The 17806-nt window shown below is 37.4% G+C and overlaps 1 protein-coding gene across 6 annotated transcripts in view; it reads right to left on the bottom strand.

Annotated features, from left to right (window-relative positions):
• Positions 1-17806, bottom strand: part of LOC139981568 (ubiquitin carboxyl-terminal hydrolase 32-like) — a 93821-nt gene that overhangs the window by 6108 nt on the left and 69907 nt on the right. Inside the window, exons 24-29 of one of the 6 annotated variants that reach the window (XM_071994044.1) lie at positions 14394-14426; positions 3358-3435; positions 2652-2772; positions 1930-2121; positions 825-1430; positions 219-311 (exon numbers count right to left, since the gene is read on the bottom strand). In XM_071994044.1, the coding sequence (XP_071850145.1) occupies positions 219-311; positions 825-1430; positions 1930-2121; positions 2652-2772; positions 3358-3435; positions 14394-14426 (1123 nt within the window). Of the gene's footprint in view, positions 1-218; positions 312-824; positions 1431-1929; positions 2122-2651; positions 2773-3357; positions 3442-14393; positions 14430-17806 lie in introns of all 6 variants that reach the window. The other 5 variants (XM_071994042.1, XM_071994043.1, XM_071994041.1 and 2 more) reach the window with 5 other exon arrangements.

The following is a 17806-nucleotide window of genomic DNA, read 5'->3' on the forward strand; positions in this document are numbered from 1 at the left end:
TTACCTTAGCGATACATTTTTCTAAATGTGGTCTGCTGTGATTACATCAGCGACTGAAGTCAAGTACTAATATTTTATCATTCTTGGGTCATTTCCCAAAAAATCCCATTACTTCATATAAAATTTCCCTACCTCTCCCCTTCCCTGTTCACTACTGAGCCCATTCCCACCCCACCACATATGCTCATTCTTCCATCCATGTGTCTGTGTACACGCACCTTGACCGAGCTGTCATTATAACTGTACCACCTCTTATTGGGATTCACAGCGTAACTGACGTAGTGGCCACCGCCTAGAATGCCAGTGTGACACTGCAAAGAGAATTAATGAAACCAGACATGAGCGTGTTCCGCCGAAACAAAACAAAGTACTTAAAATCAAAGAAATAATAGTAAATAAAGAAAAGCAGACAAATTACTAAAATAAAACAGAATAAACAATATTATCAACTTGTTTCTGACAGGGAAAAACCAATATCTGGTTTGGGTAATCCAGAAACAGAATGATGTTCTTCTGTTGATAAGGCAACGCACCATAATGTTGCCGATAACAAAGTCAACAATGGAGATAGGATCCGGCTGTATTTACAGGCCAGTGAACCAACGATCAAGGCACATAACACACACGAGACATGTGGATGAGAGTTTATCCGTTATAGAGTATCGTTGGTATGAATATATTAATTACATTCACTTCTTGTAACATCATTCAGTTCGAGACTCTTTATGAAAATAACCTCATACATCCTCTAAATAGAATAACCACAAATAAAGAAAATCATGAGGTGTGCGGAGGGGGTGGGGGAGGGGTCCTGTGATACTCACAACAACTGCATACATCTTGTACTGGTCACCGCTTTTCCCGTCTGCTTCCTCTTCATCCTTCGAGATGAGGGGATGCGAGGCGCTAGCATCCACCGGCTCTGAGAGAGAAGGAACCGATCTGAGTCTCCTCTTTGATACCGACTCCCCATCGGAGGAGTCCTCCGTTTCCAGTCCTCCGTTCACCAGTCCATCTCTGGCGCCGTCCGATTCGCATGAGTTGGAATCTTTCTCGCTTCCTCGGAGGTCCTCCGCCTCTCCATCCTCCCCATCCCGTAAAATGTACTTTTCTCTCGGATCAATGTCCGAACTCTGGAGAGAGCCTGTGCTCTTGTTGACTCCCTCTGCTCCTATTGCCTCCTCATCATTTTTATCCTTTTGCACACTGTTAACATCGATCGAATTCACAGACAGAACTTGGTTGGTGTCACTTCTGGCCGTCGCTAATTCTTCCAGCTCCCCGTTCTCAAGGGGAGCCTCTGAAGTCCTTTCCTTAGCTCTAGGAGCGATAAAGTTTGACAAGCTGAATTTTTCCTCTGGGCATTTCACAATCTTCCGCGATTTAACCCACCTGCCATTCACATACTGAAACCGCTTCAAGTGAATAATCTGTGAATAATAATAAAACAGAATGCATTTTCGAAAACCTCTGCGAGAGTGTGCAACGAAGGGAAGGCATCAACGCCGAAGCAAAATCAGTCTGGAATGTATAAAGAAGTGAAGAGTATAAAGGGTTGTCTAGCTGTCTGCAGGTCTGTATAATAACCTGGCAGCACTGAACAAGATGTTATTACAACCAAAACTTACACAATGATATTACACTCTTCACCCGAGAAACTTTCTTGCATTGAACAAAAACAAATATGGTAAGAAGCTAGTCAGAATTGTTCAGAAGTTGCAAAAAATTGCCTTTATTATTTCAAAATAAAAAACATGACTTGTCCAGCTGATGAAGTTGATCCTGATGGAATTATATGGGATTTTACTATAAGATCTAACGTCAAACATCATCCATATCAACACCCAATATTGCCAGGTTTCTACCGTAGCTTCGACATTGACAGAGAAGTTTTTCGTTTGAAGAGAGCTACCGGAGACGAAGTCTTACCAATATAGGGGGCAGTCTCCAAATATCCAGTTTCTTGGCCGCCAGCCTGTGCTCTTTACACTTTGAACAGTAGTACTTTTCATCTTCGCCCAATTCTTCTTCTTTAGTGAAAGCCCTGAGACAGTCGTCGAGATCTATGGGTTCCGTTTGCATCCGACGACTCTTTTCCACGCTCTCATGTTCCACGAAAGCCTGCAGATGCGGAGCGAAAAGTTAATAGTCAACGTTTTTATGAATTATCATTAATATTTAGCATTGTAGCTTCTTACAAACCTACTCTTGATCCCGTGGAACCCTTGTTTAGTCTGACTCATATCGCTGGACTCTCACAATTTAAATGTGAAATCATATCTTTTCTCCCCCCCCCCCCACCCATCAACTGCAACTGTTACTTTGTAGTTGCACCTATCAAATGCATTGGGCAACCCTTTGTTGGGAGAACTATATCAGATAATATTGCCAAAGTCCTTCTAAGATTCACATTAATTAGTTAATTTACTCTATCCTTTAAACTACTTATCATTCAAATTATTTAACTGAATTATTAACTGGTACCTCAGATGTAATATTACATGAGATTACCATTAGTTAGTTATATTACTAACACTTTCCTGTGACCCAAAAGATTCACATTTAGTTATATTACTAACCCTTTCTTGTGAGGCCTGGTACCTCAGATGTAATACTACATAAGATTAACATTAGTTAGTTATATTACTAACCCTTTCTTGTGAGGCCTGGTACCTCAGATGTAATGCTGTAGGATCCCATTCAATAGCAATGAAAGCCACTCCTGTACCTAATGGTTCATCTATACATGGAATGTCACACCCTCGGCAAAACCTTATAAAAAAACAAATCACTGAAATTGAAGTATTTCTTCTTGCAGGAAACTTATTTAAACTTATTTCTCAGTTTTTATGTCAGATATCAAATAAAGAAGGTTACAAACTCACTGCCAACTCCCCCTACCCTTACTTCCGAACCCCCACCCCACACAAATTGTTTTGGCATTAACTCAACATTTTACAAAACATCCAAAAATATTGGCTCATGATGCATACCAACCCAGGTGTGAATTAACAATCCTTGGCCTCTCTTTTGCAATATGTCTCTTCCTAACTACGAAAGACCTTTAAAAATAACTAGCATTATCCTTTACATATAGATTTCTTTTCTTGCAAAACCACTGCGACGAAGACTTCAGGAAAGTTGGGAGGGTGGAGGGAGGAGAGTGGGATATCAATTACTGAACACCCAAAACTATTCTTTTTCCAGTAGTCAAACAATTTTTCCTGAAAGTTGTTTTCACAGTAGTTGTATTCATCAACTGTAGATGAAGAAAGATGCAATTTTCTTAGCAGACTAGAGAGTTCACTACTGTGGAATCAATAATGGAAAGTGATATTACGGTAGTTCTAATCTTACCTATACCAAGGACAAAGGGCACAGTTAAGACCATCTTTCTGGACAACCTTCAAGGTAAATGGATACTTCTGTTGAGGACTGTCCCTGGCAAGAAATCAGTCAATGAAAGTAAGAACAACAGTCACAGAAACTTACTCATATTAGTTCATTTTATATTTTGCTGTTGAAGATTATGTGATTGGGGGGGAGTGGGGGGTAGGGAGTAGAGGGGGAGGGGTGAAGGATAAAATATTTAATTTAGAGTGTACAATCCAAAAGTTCAAATATTCTACATGAGTAATTGGGGATACTATCAACTAATGAGGGTAGGTTGATCTACAGTAGACAAATAGGACAAAAGGAGATAATTTTAATAATTATTAAAATTTAAAATAAATTGACAAAGGAATAAACATCACAGAGAGATTTTCTTTAAATTTAAGTTTCTTGCAGCTAAGCTTTTGGTGGGATATTTTAACACTTCACATTAAAAGAAAAAGAAAATGTTACTGTTAAATAAGATTCTGTACTAAGCTAAAACCTTCAATCTTGCCGATCATCAAAATTTAAGATCGTTCATTTTTATTTACGTTGCACAACGTGTTTGTAAGAATACCATATAAACAGACTTCTTACTGCTTCTTTTTTAAATAACATGCAGAATTCAAAGTCTGCAATGAAACAGCAGACTTTTTTACTAAAAACTTCTATACAACAAGAGCCCAAGGGCACTGTGGTTCCTTGCTTGGGGTATATGACAATACACATAATATTATCAAGCAAGATTGGGCTCAAATAGTCCTAGTAATTGTGGTCCTACATGTTCCCATAAAGTAACCAACACTATAGCCAACACTTTTGTGATCACAAAATGTGATCGGATTTTTGTTCAAAAGGCACTTTTGAGATCTAAATATGGCATCGAAAATGTAAGAAATATATGAGACCTACAAGCGTGTCAACAGATATGATAACATTGGTGACCTCAGATGACATGACCTTTAAGTTTCAAAATGTTCCACCACCCCATTCACAACTTGTCCCAAAATATCAATCATGTCACACCTTGGCATTGAGATTTAATTGCATTAAATGTCTAAAAATTAACTTCGAACTTGTATACATAACTTCACACACAAAGGTCACCCGGAGGTCAACCAATTGACATTTTTGATCGGTGAGACCTAAATAGAGCATGACTGTAAAAATTCAAACATTTTTTCTTTGCCCATTTTCTCCCCCCCAAAATACTACTTTTTTAACATTAGCTGACCTTTGGTGACGTTGGATCACATGACCGTTAAGTTTGAAAATATTCCCCTATACCATTTGCAACTTGTCCAAAAATATCAACCTTGTCACACCTTGGAACTGGGAGTTATTGCATTAAATGTGTGAAAATTAACTTTGACCTCATATAACTTCGCACACGAAGGTCACACGGGGGTCAACCTATTGACATTTATGATCAGAAGGTACCTTTAACATCTGAAAATAGCATCGAAACTGTAAAAATCCACAAAACACGAAAAGGTCACCAGAGGTCAAATTGAGGTCAAGGGTCACCCAGATGCGGGTCGACAATTGGATTACATTGAAGCAACTCCCAACCCTAACGAACAATTTGTTCTCAAGTTATCGCAAAAATACTAGTTTTTTATCATTAATTGACCTTTGGTGACCTCGGATCACATGACCGTTAAGTTTGAAAATATTTCCCTATACCATTTGCAACTACTACAAAAAAATCAACCTTGTCACACCTTGGAACTGGGAGTTATTGCATAAAATGTGTGAAAATTAACTTTGACCTCATATAACTTCGCACACGAAGGTCACACGGGGGTCAACCAATTGACATTTATGATCAGAAGGTACCTTTAACATCTGAAAATAGCATCGAAACTGTAAAAATCCACAAAACACGAAAAGGTCACCAGAGGTCAAATTGAGGTCAAGGGTCACCCAGATGCGGGTCGACAATTGGATTACATTGAAGCAACTCCCAACCCTAAAGGACAATTTGTTCTCAAGTTATCGCAAAAATACTAGTTTTTTATCATTAATTGACCTTTGGTGACCTCGCATCACATGACCGTTAAATATTCCCCTATACCATTTGCAACTTGTCTCAAAATATCAACTGTGTAACACCTTGGCACTGGGAGTTATTACACTAAATGTCTGAAAATTAACTTTGACCTCATATAACTTAACATACAAAGGTCACCTTGGGTCAACTTATTGACATTTTTGATTGATGAGACCTAAATAGAGCATCAAACTATACAAATTTAAACATTTTTTTCTTTGCCCATTTTCTACCCCCAAAATACTAGTTTTTTAACATTAATTGACCTTTGGTGACCTCGGATCACATGACCGTTAAGTTTGAAAATATTCCCCTATACCATTTGCAACTTGTCCAAAATATCAACCATGTCACACCTTGGAACTGGGAGTTGTTGCATTAAATGTCTGAAAATTGACTTTGACCTCATATAACTTCGCACACGAAGGTCACACGGGTGTCAACCAATTGACATTTTTGATCGGAAGGTACCTTTGATATCCAAATCTAGCATCAAAACCAAACATTTTCTTTTTTGCTCGTTTCCTCCCAAAATAAGCACATTTTTTCTAATGTGACCTTTGACCTTTTGACCTTGGTTTCAGATGTAGTTTAATCTCCTGATTCCAAAAAACAAAACGACAAGTCTGTACAACCATCCTAACTCCGACCGAAAAACTTTGACCCGATATAACTTCGCACATAAAGGTCACACGGGGTCAACCTATTGACATTTATGATCAGAAGGTACCTTTGACATCTGAAAATAGCATCAAAACTGTAAAAATCCCCCAAAACACGTAAAGGTCACCAGAGGTCAAATTGAGGTCAAGGGTCACCCAGATGCGGATCGACAATTGGATAACATTAAAGCAACTCCCAACCCTAACGGACATTTCGTTCTCAAGTTATCGCATAAATACTAGTTTTTTATCATTAATTGACCTTTGTTGACCTTCGATCACATTACCGTTATGTTTGGAAATGATCCCTTACCCCATTCACAACTACTCCCAAAATATCAACCATGTCGGACCCTGTTAATGGGAGTTATTGCTGTTTTTAATATATTGGTTTTTGGCATCTAACTGACCTTTGGTGACCTTTGCGAGCACCAAAAACAATAGGGATCTTCCTCTCACTATGGGCTATCCACCCAACAAGTTTGATCATGATACATCATTTCCTTATTGAGATATCGTGTACACAAGCCAAGCGTCACATACACACACACACACACATACACACACACACACACACACACGCCAAGTTGAATGCATAGGTTCCTTGCTTTGCAAAAAGCAAGGAACCAAAAACTCACATCTGAGAAATGGAATAGCCAAAAGAAGTCCAGACTATTACTATGACAACATCAAATCTCATCATAATGAGTAACTTTTCATTAAGAAATAAAACCACCTTTTAAAAAACAAAATCAGACAAAACAAAGAAAATAATCCGTTAAATTTAGACTTCAGATCCAATTGTCACAAAGCTTTACAATGGCATTGACAAAACTGATGAGAACAAAAAGTGAGCAATTTGCTTGTAATTAACAAAGCAATATCGACTCATTAAATGTCTTTGTGTTGAAACCTTAGTTGAAACCTTTCACTACTTTAATTCTTTAAGCATTGTACAACCTGCAAATATCAATACAATTTCTTCTATATTAACAACAGAGAGAACATTTTAATATTCATACCTTTCATTTATGGTTTAGCAAATCATCAAAAGCTTTTCAACTCAAACTTTTTAGCACAGCAAAAACATACATTTTTCAATTTCATTTCATATTAAGCATATCAATGAAGGCAGAAGCATTAGTGTGCTCGAGTACAAGCTTTATTTGCAGACCAAATTATTAAAAATATTGATCATATTTGATCATATTTGCAGAAGCGTTTCTGTTGTTTAAGGAGAGTTATGGCCACCTGCAAAGCTTTTTTCCTTTTCTAAAAATCTATGAAAAGCCATTACCCTGAGCTCTGACAAAGCAACTTTATTGCATAATTTTTCACAGATTGAGTCATATTAAATAAGTATTCATAGCACAGCCATGAAGAAAAGCTGGGGTAGAAACCTCAAATTTTGACGAAAATGGATTCGTTGGAAAATACTTCTATCGGACAGGAGAAAATATTGATTAATTCTCTGTTCATGGTAAGGGGCGCAGACATGAGTTAGAAACGCAGAAGTACGAGGGCGGCAGAGGCCAAATCTTGGCAGCTCTGTTCCGTATTCTTCACAAGTAATATATCGACGCATGCATACATAGAACAATGATGAAAAGACAAAGACACTTGGCTTCATGTTATCAGCTGCATAATGTTATTATATAGAGATGAGAGAGAAAAAAAGGATCTTTTGTTTACTATGTAGAAGACAGGCCTATTGATGTTATATTTATATTGATATTTTAGATTAAAGTTTGCCATTGTCTTCATGTTATCAGCTGCATAATGCCCTTAAGGAGATGAGCGAGAGAGAGGAAAAAATCTTTTGTTAAAGATGCAGAAGACAGGCCTTTTGATTTTTATATTTAGATTATAGTTTGCCATTGTCTTCATGTTATCATTTTAAAGTATCTGAGGGAGTTCATTTGCTGCAAAATTGAGAAATCCATGGAAAACTTAGAGAAGCAGACTGCTTAGGAAAAGTCCTGAAGGAACATAATCTTCCATTCTTTTGTGTACCAATTGTACAGTTTGTGTCCTTTTAAAAGAATGCTCTTAAAGAACACATATCTTACTTTTACAAAGGCAACCAATCCTAATAACTTATCTACCTTGACACACAGCCCACCACCCCATCCATCATCCCCTTCTCTACCCATCCACCTCCAAGAAATGAAAAACAAAATAAGGCAACCAAACTGTCAAAACAAACAGTATTGTGTCTGACACAGGTCTGTTAGGTCCCCACTTGCCCCCACCCCCTCCCTACAGTTTCTACTTCTGAGTAACTTTCATTTTCAATCTATTTCAATTTGTGATGAATGTCTTCCTCACAGACAGTCTCTTCATGCTAATGGGATCTTAAGGGTACTGTTTAAGGAGAGGCAAAGAGATAAAGCCTGGCTTCAAAAACCCAACTATAAACTGATCCACTCTCTGCACCAGTCTCCTTGCATCCTGACTGTGTCTGTGGACGTTCAATGTGAATCACTAGTCCTGCAAAACTGTATGTACATGTATTTATATGACATGTATTTATAGCCACAAGGAAGAAAAGTGATTGGTCGGAGGGGTATACAGAATAGACCAATCAAAGGGGCTCTACTCTGGATGCAAGGAAACCTAGTACCAAGAGTCCCGTGGAAGGGAATGGATACCAGACATGGTCTTATAGCCACTAGGCAGAGAAGTGATTGGTCGCTGGGGTATACAAAATAGACCAATCAAAGGGGCTCTACTCTGGATGCAAGGAAAGCTGCTACCATTGGTATTTATCAAGACACCAAAACTTGATATTTAATAAAACAGATTGGTGTGTGGTACAGGTGAAGACAATCAACTGGGAAAATCTGCCTCAAGATGAAAGCTTCTGCTACAAACTGAATCTTTGCTATCAATACAACACATTGGTACATCATTCATACTACTCTGGGTGTTATGTGGGAATGTGCAGTTCGGTGTAAACATACAAATCCAAAATAACCGCTGGCATACGAGGATGCAATAAATATGGAAGTACTACACTTCCATGGGAGAATATCAAACCTTGTCTATGGTAGACCCTCTCTAGAACCTCAGATCTTCTCTTTCATCTTAAAATGCACGTACAAAATGTGTAAATGTAGATAGATGGTATTCATTCAAGATGTATATTAGCGCATTCTAGGATATGATAGTCACCTGTAATATTAGTTACCTGAACTGCATTTTTTAAAGAGATGGGTGGCTTTTTTAGGGCATCTCTTTGTTTCATGGTTCAAGGATGATGGTTGTGAATTACACGCTATGAAATTAATGAATGATCTGGGTTGCCCATACTTTTATGGTTGTAAAAGAATCACAGCTTACATTCAAGCTGTTCTATTAACCGAAGGCCAAAACAGGTAAAATATTGAAATTATTCAGAGCCTATTGACATATGCAGGGTATTCCCCGGGACTGAATACAAATCCAAGGATATTAATGGGGACCCTCTGAATCCAGTACACAGAATGTGGGGACTGTCCCCCAAAATAGGGGGCCATCTGGTCACATATAGAATACTGTAGTCTGCACAGTGGGCACAATGTAGCATGTTAATCGTGTGATAGATGAAAACATAGATAATACATGATGTAAACCAAAACATAATTTAGTGTTTCAAAAATTGTATATTTTCTTAGCTATTAAAAAATTTGCCAAGAATTTTTGTGATATTTTGAGATGTCTTCGAATTATTGTCCTATATACCGAACCTCCATTCCAGTGCACTAACATTCATTCATAAAGTCGATAACATTTAAGTGTACATATGGTACAGTAGCTGTACTGTATTATAGATATTACTTAACACTCAGTGATGCTATCAGTTTAATATTGCAAAATAGATTGACTATCGGAATACAAAGAATAAGTGGTGATCAAATTAGAAATGAAATGACCATATTTGTCCTACACAGTGACCAAATTCCGAGATAAATTTTAAAGCATGGTTCATTCATACTTAGTAAAGATTCCTAAATCCTATTGGTCCATTCAGGTCAGCTGACCGTGGTTAATCCTGTGAGTAACGCACAGTAAAATTACGGGGCATCACTTTAATAAATCTTTGGTTATATGTAACCAAAAATGTTTTGTTTTATGATTTTTCCCCACACAAATGGTAGTGTATGAATGAACGGGGTTAATGAACGGTCTAGCGTGCGTTACTCACATGATTAATGCACTCCGGGTGTTAATGCTATCGCTGGATGCACTCGGGCTCCGCTACGCTCCGTCCTTGTGCATCGCTTGCATTATCCCCCGATCGTGCATTAATCCTGTGAGTATCGCACGCTAGACCGTTGATTAACCCATTATTCTCCATCAGCCAGGTCTAACTTTTGGCTGTCCCAACAGCAAAATTTGGTCATCCAAAGTAATGAAGCAATTAAAATAACAAAGAATGACCAATATGTATGCACTGTAGGAGAGATGTGTAGGTTCGGCGACTAGAAAACCAGCTTTGGGCCAATAAAACTCTCCTTCATAGGCCTACCAGTCTGCCACTTGTTTTGTCATATTTCAGTATCTCCAAAGTCCAAAACAATCTGCATTGGCTGTTAACATATCTAGTGTTGTGCGAAAGCTGATTTTGGAAATATATTCTCAATATTGCTTAAACCTAGCCACCAAACAGCAACAGCTGTTGTTTTCACAATTATGCTATACCACAGTGCAACACTATTAATATATTACACAATGTCATGCTACACTACACTATATCGTATACATGCTTGACTTATTTTGGTTAATTACCTCTCATTCAATCAAGTCCAAAGCAATTCCAAAAGGGTAATGAATATGCAAATGAGAATAGGGAATATGCAAATGAGGGTAGGCAATATGCTTGTCTGATACATGTGGTTCACCTTACTATCTCAAACTCAATTGCAAGGATATATCCTATCATAAGTGCATTTCCATAAACACACAAAAAATACTTCATATGCTTATATCCTTAAACAGACCTCATAATACCATCAGGGTCACCTCACTAAACCACATCTCCTTTCACTTAACCCTTAACCCCTTGGACCATGTTACAGATTTTGAGGGCTCCTCTGAAAAGCAGTGCTTCTGCACTGAGCAGGACTACCCTCATTAAAGATGACAATAATAACAAATAAAAAAATAAATGAAAAAATAAGTCACATTAAAGGCTATGATTAATTTCCTTCTTTAATCGTAGGTTGTCCAAAAAAATGCTTCCTAATCAGTGAATTTTCCCCCTGTTCATTACGTGCACTTTTTCCATCCAAATCTCAGAGCAAGAAGGTCGTTATTTGAGTAAACCATTCCTGAACTTGAGCAAGCCTGTGAGCGCTGTTGGCTTTGAGAGATAACTGATATCATATCTCACACCATAAACGTTCGGTAATACCACCGAGACAGATTTCGACACAGATGATCTGTCGCGTCTGATGCAATGGAGATATTATTCGTTCAGTCTATGTGCACTGTTTTTCTACCCTCACTTCCAGAAAAATATCACTTGATCAAATGATTGAGGGTTGTTGCTCACAAAAATACATTTCCATATTTGATTCTCTTTAACCACAAAATATAGATTTATAACTTCAATGAACTGCTCTGAATTTGGAAGCCAGTATCACCTTCAGCACAGAATACCATTTGCAAAAATTAGACTGGACTTTATACCAAGTTTGTATCAAACAATGTCATTGGCTTGGCCTCATTGATCTTCACTAACAAACTGTAAGCAATTTTTATCTTTTGTAGAATTTATTGTAAGCAATTTTTAAACTGTTTTAGAATTAGGGATGGGATGGGTGGTGAGGGGGGGGGGGGGGGAGAATCAGTGTTATTAATTCACAAACACAGGGAATTCACACCTAACACAGCAAGACCAAGATCCAAATTTGTTTTCTATGACATGCTTTGACCATGTCCTTCTAATAGATCTAATAGGTGTTGTAACTGAAAATGTTTACACATGTGTGTAAAGCCAACATTACTTGTTGTTGTTAGGAACATAAATAATAACTAACAGTAATTCTTGTTGTTAGGAGGAAGCCATTAGTATTTATTATTGTTTATGAGGAAGATAACGGAAAATTCTAAGGACAACACCAATCAGCAACTGTTATTCTTAGGTAGAAGCTAACAGATATTGTTGCTGTTATCAGGAAGCCAACGGTAAATCGCAGTTTTTACGAGAAATGCAACAATTGACAACAGTAATTGCTGTTGTTGTTAGAGGAAGGCAACAGTAAGTTTTAAGGACACCCAACAGCTACTGTTATCGTTAGGTGGAAGTCATCTGTAATCGTTGTCGTTGTGAGAAAGCCAGCAGTAATTGTTGCTAAATGAAATAAAACCAACAGTTATTGCTGTTAACAGGAAGCCAACAGTAATTCACAAATCGCATTCAAAAGCCTACTTCTCATCAGGTTTTTTTGCTTATACTTGCCATCCCACTAGCCTTTGTGTCAGGCCTTTCACAATGTTAACCAGCCCTCCCCACCCTCCCCCCCCCCCCCAAAAAAAACCTCCTTATATCACTGAATGCACCACTGGAGAAACATCAACATCATCCATTCGGCAGTAGTCTCTCTTTCACAATATCCTGAACTACCCATGGAATCAAAACAAAATATCCTGGAGCATGTCAAACCATGGCAACCGTGATAACATTCTATCAAGACCATCCACAATGGGCAGACCTGTGATGTAGGCTGTAAAACTCTGCATGACTGCATGCAGACCTGCTCCTAGTACAGAACTCTTGAATTATATTGCCATACATATTCCAACTTCTACGGAGAGAGATCTTTCACAGCAGCTGCCCCCATGATTTGGAACAGTCTTCCAGGAAATATCCATTTCTTTAACTAATCTTAATCACTTTAAAAGGGATTTGTAAACACATATTTTTAAATGTTTAATATGAACACTTTATACTCGTAATGTAATGTAAATATTTGCTCTTATGTTTTAATTATTCCTTTCTATTCTTTGTATTGCTATTTTTAGTTACCTGGTGCAATTTTTTTTATTGTTTGATATATTTTAGATATTTATTTCTGTACAGTGCTTTGAGATTTTATTGGAAAGCACTTTATAAATAGCACATATTATTATTATTATACATGTCTATTTTCTATATGATAGAACCAACGGTCAAACATCTCCTTGCAACCTTTGGGTTCTCTGCAGAGCAATGAAAGCGGCAGGCACATAATAATAATAATAATAACTGAAAGCTTAGTAGGTGCGTGAACCACTCCCACTCATGTATTCAAATATGCACAAAATTTACTGTGTAGACTGGCGAACGCACACAGCAGAAGAGGGAGAGAATACATGTCATGCAAATGTAATTCCTAAATCATCCTTCATTCTTCATTATCGGATGAAATCATGTGAATGCATGTGGCGCCACCTATCGGATAGTTTCAATCGAAAGCAAACTGGAGGTCATCTCAAAGAACGCACACAACAAATCACAAAGCTTAGGGGATGGTCTCTTGCAGACAAAACAGCAGGGAGATATTAAAATGTCCTTTATATTAGGAAAATGATTTGTTATCAGAAATTGGAAAGACCGACAAACATTTCCCATATTTGAGTTCCATCTCGACGGAGGTGTAATATAATGATTACCAAATAAACAGAGTGGTACAAACCAGGAGAGTAAAATATCGGTTTCCTTAAAACTGGTTCAATGTCACAAACTGTACTATTCAAATTATTCATTCATGGGTTTTAAATTAATACAGTCCATGGTTGAATACTTCTGGTTTATAATATGATAATCTTTTCCACCAACTTGTCCCGAGTTCTGTACAAAAGTTTAACATCATGTTCAAGCTGTGAATGCACAATGCCTTTCGGATTCCTGTTGTCCCTCTCATGTTAACGTCTTTTCCTGCTAGATTTTTCCCCTTGTTTTGTCTTGTTGTTTAGTATTCAGTATTTGTGTGTATGCAGTACATGACTCTTCCTATACCTACCCATTCCTTCAAGATGTTAATCTACAGGGCGTTAGCAAACTCTGGGAGACCAAATCAACCTTCAACCAAAGAGTTTGTGAAAGGCAGAGAAAAGGGGGGGGGGGGAATAGCGAAAAACAAAAGAATATGTAATATGCCATAAAGAAGACTTTTGCGGTGAAATGATGCGGTTACAAGGTGAAGTATAGGAAAGCGATTACTTCGAAGGCCGAGGAGAAGGTAAGGTAAGCAAGCCAGAAAGAAATGGAAAGCAAGAGAAATGGAGAAATGATTAAAGTGACTGAAGCCAGACTAAAAGGTCAAATGTCAACATACCTACTATCAGCAGAGGCTGGGCCTTTGGATTGACTGCTTTGGGGTAAAAGGTTCAAGCAAAACTTTGTAAGATTTGACAGCAAAATAAAATATATTGGCAGAAGGGGATTAGAGATATTCAACCAAAAATGGGAGACAAACAGCAAATAATAGGCTTTTGATTTAAGAGTGAACCAAAAGTTTTATGAAGATTTTATCTCATAGTTTTTCTTTTTTCATATCAAAGAAATGGAAAATAATACATCTAACATGGAAGCTTCACTTTGGTTTACGAGTTAACAAACATTCAATCCACAAAGGCAGGACATGTCTTAAAATTTGACACTTGACTGCAAATTAATTCAAAAGACATAAATCAACTGGTTTAATCACATTCCTTAGATGACACAATGCTGTATTCCACTGAAATTACATGACCCTACATACAGGCCACTAAGATAACATAATCCTGTCTTCTGTTTAATGAAGAAACTAGAGTTTACTCTAAAGTATTGCTTAAGTAAATATTGCTCAAAACTTGTGCCCATCTTGTGCCAATTTTGTGCTCCCTCAGTGCCCATCAGATGGTGCATTTATCACAGTTCCCACACTTTTGTGAAGATGACTTTTCCATGAAATAAATTAAGAAATTCCATTATCATTTTCCTAGATGTCCATACTTCTGTTGGGGGAAAATGTTCACAAGTAAAAAAAAAGTGGAATTCACAAACAATTTAAGCAAATTCATTTCATTTTCCATGATGTTTCAAAGCCTGGAAGTTGATTTTCAATTTTCCAGGTTTCCTGTGGTGTGAGAATCCCCTGTTTTATGTGAGATCAATTGATAAAATCAATAATAATTCCTGTCCCAATGTATATATGCAAATAAGGCTTTCTGATGTACAGTATGTATGATATGAAAGTTCTATGACTATATGTTAACCTTTGATTTGAAAAGTGACACACTCTGTCAAGGTTTTAAGAATCTATAGAAGAACTTTTTATTCTGCAAACTGACCACAAATTTTGTAAGTGAATCAACAAGGAAACCTGTTTAATATGACATGTGATACACCAATTTTGAACAAGCAAGGTAAACAACTATTTTGGTCGGGACGGATTCGAGCCTAAATAATCCTGAAGTCACTCGTATATGAATCCCCTTCCTGGCCAGGAAATGTCTTTGCTCTTTTAATATTCACATTCCCCCCCCCCCCCCTCCCCAACCCTCCTCCTACAGATAATCGTCTAGCAAGGATACATTACTTGCAAAGCCAACCAGCTGCTTGAAGACTAATGCACTTTGTAACGAAATGAGTTTAGTTGTAATGTCCACTTCATTCTACTTGGAAAAGCTGATAGCCATAATACAATATATAACTACAGAAAGTGAAGGGCAGAAAAAATATAAACACTGGATATTAATCTCACAATAATAATAATAATAAGTATTAAGAATATTACAAAAAAAATCAGCAACCTTGACACAATTATTGGGCTTTTTTGCTTTCCTTCTTTCTTTGACTTAAGAAGCAATTCAATATCTCGTTCCAGTCATCTTCAAACTATTGATGTTTCCTCAAAGATTGAGTTTTGACAACTTGTTTACCTCAAACGGCAGTAGCTTAGTCACAAGCCAAGTTTTTTTCACCAAAAACAGCAAAACATGAAAAATTTTAAACTAATAAATACACAAAATGTTAGCCAAGAAGACAGCACAAGAGTTTCAAACTTGTTAACACGACAAACGATGAAATGAAAAGACTAAAACTTGGGCTAACCCCAGTGAGATGAAATGACTCCCAAAGGGGTTTCATATTTGAACTACTCACTAAGCATTCTAATCAACTTGCCATGAATATTTAATAAGATACCCAACTGTCATGAATATTCAGTGTGATGCATGAAATATCGAAATCACTGTCAGTTTCACGACTGTATAGTACATACTTCCTGGTTACCCACAAAAGGTATTCTATCAAACTCGGATTATGGCAATTGTTTACCCGACTTACCAAATGTAGTGTAAACAACATTCTTAAACGCATCCCAATGTATTAACAGCTTTGTTAATCGAACAAATGACAAAATATTGATAATTAAGTGCTCTCAGCTGGGTCAATGTTTTAAATGTACTGTACTTTCAATTCACTGACAGTATGAGCAGTATGAGTACCTTTATATTAGATTAAAGGTTAGGAACTGTCCATACTGTCAGTACCAGTGCTTTGAAGCACTACATAAGAGGACAGTCTAGAGTGGTATTAACATTATAAAAATTGTCCCAACTGGGGGTGGGGGGGGGGGGAGAGGGTGTTCTTCAGCTCCATCATCATTGAATATTCAACACTGCAAGTACAATCATACTATCAAACTCCACTGTCTCATAACAAACTACGAATATATCCGTTTAACAAAACATATAATTACACAGAAAATTTAGCTTCAAACGATTGGTCCTTTCGTGTACAATGACAGTGCCTCGTCTAATACACTGAAAATACAGAACTTAATTCTGTTCTTCTAAGAAGATATTATTCACTGTTTGCTTATATGTGATGTCACGGGAAGTGTTGCTCATATCATACAATCCTGGACATCATCCACAAATACCCTATATAGTGTATGTCTAATATCACCCAGAACTCTCAGGAACTGTGGTATTAGGGGGAGGCAGAGGAGGAATAGCAAACAATAAGGAAGAAAACCGTCCACCATCCTAATGAAAGCCTAAACCATCCACCACCTTAAGGAAGGCTTAAACCGTCCACCACTCTAATGAAAGCTTAAACCGTCCACCACCCTAATGAAGGCTTAAACCGTCCACCAACCTAATGAAAGCTAAAACCGTCCACCACCTTAATGAAAGCTAAAACCATCCACCACCCTAATGAAGACTAAAACGGTCAACCACCCTAATCAAGGCTAAAACCGTCTGATGATGGCTTCTGGAATGAATACAGACTACAAGATACCTAGTTCATTCCTTCCAGTATTGTCGAGTGACCTAACAATCAACAACGTACTCGTTTGTACTTTTAGAAGCAGTATCTTTCCAAAGACAATGGCTCGTAGCTTGCCAAACAAAAATGTGAGATGTTACTTTGTAGACTATCTTTACATAAGTTTCCTCATTTTTGGTGGGAAAACAAAATGATAACTGCAGAAGAAGAAGTAGCACCAATTTTTTTACAAGTTAACTCAATCAGTAATAAACAGATCATTTTCATTGCCAGAAGCGAGTGTATCAAATAATCAGTTATCGCAAAGCATCATCAGACTTCAGACCACGAATGAGGATAAAATGTCTGCTATTTGTGGAGTGATTAGCAAATAAATGGATTGCCCAAAGAGTGAATAAAAGAATGACTCAGATTTTCTTTTTGAGGGGGAAGGGGGGGAGGAAGAAATCAGCACCCAAGATATTGATATTT

The sequence above is a fragment of the Apostichopus japonicus genome, chromosome 15, assembly GCF_037975245.1.
Source record: "Apostichopus japonicus isolate 1M-3 chromosome 15, ASM3797524v1, whole genome shotgun sequence".
NCBI classification, from domain to species: Eukaryota; Metazoa; Echinodermata; class Holothuroidea; order Aspidochirotida; family Stichopodidae; genus Apostichopus; species Apostichopus japonicus.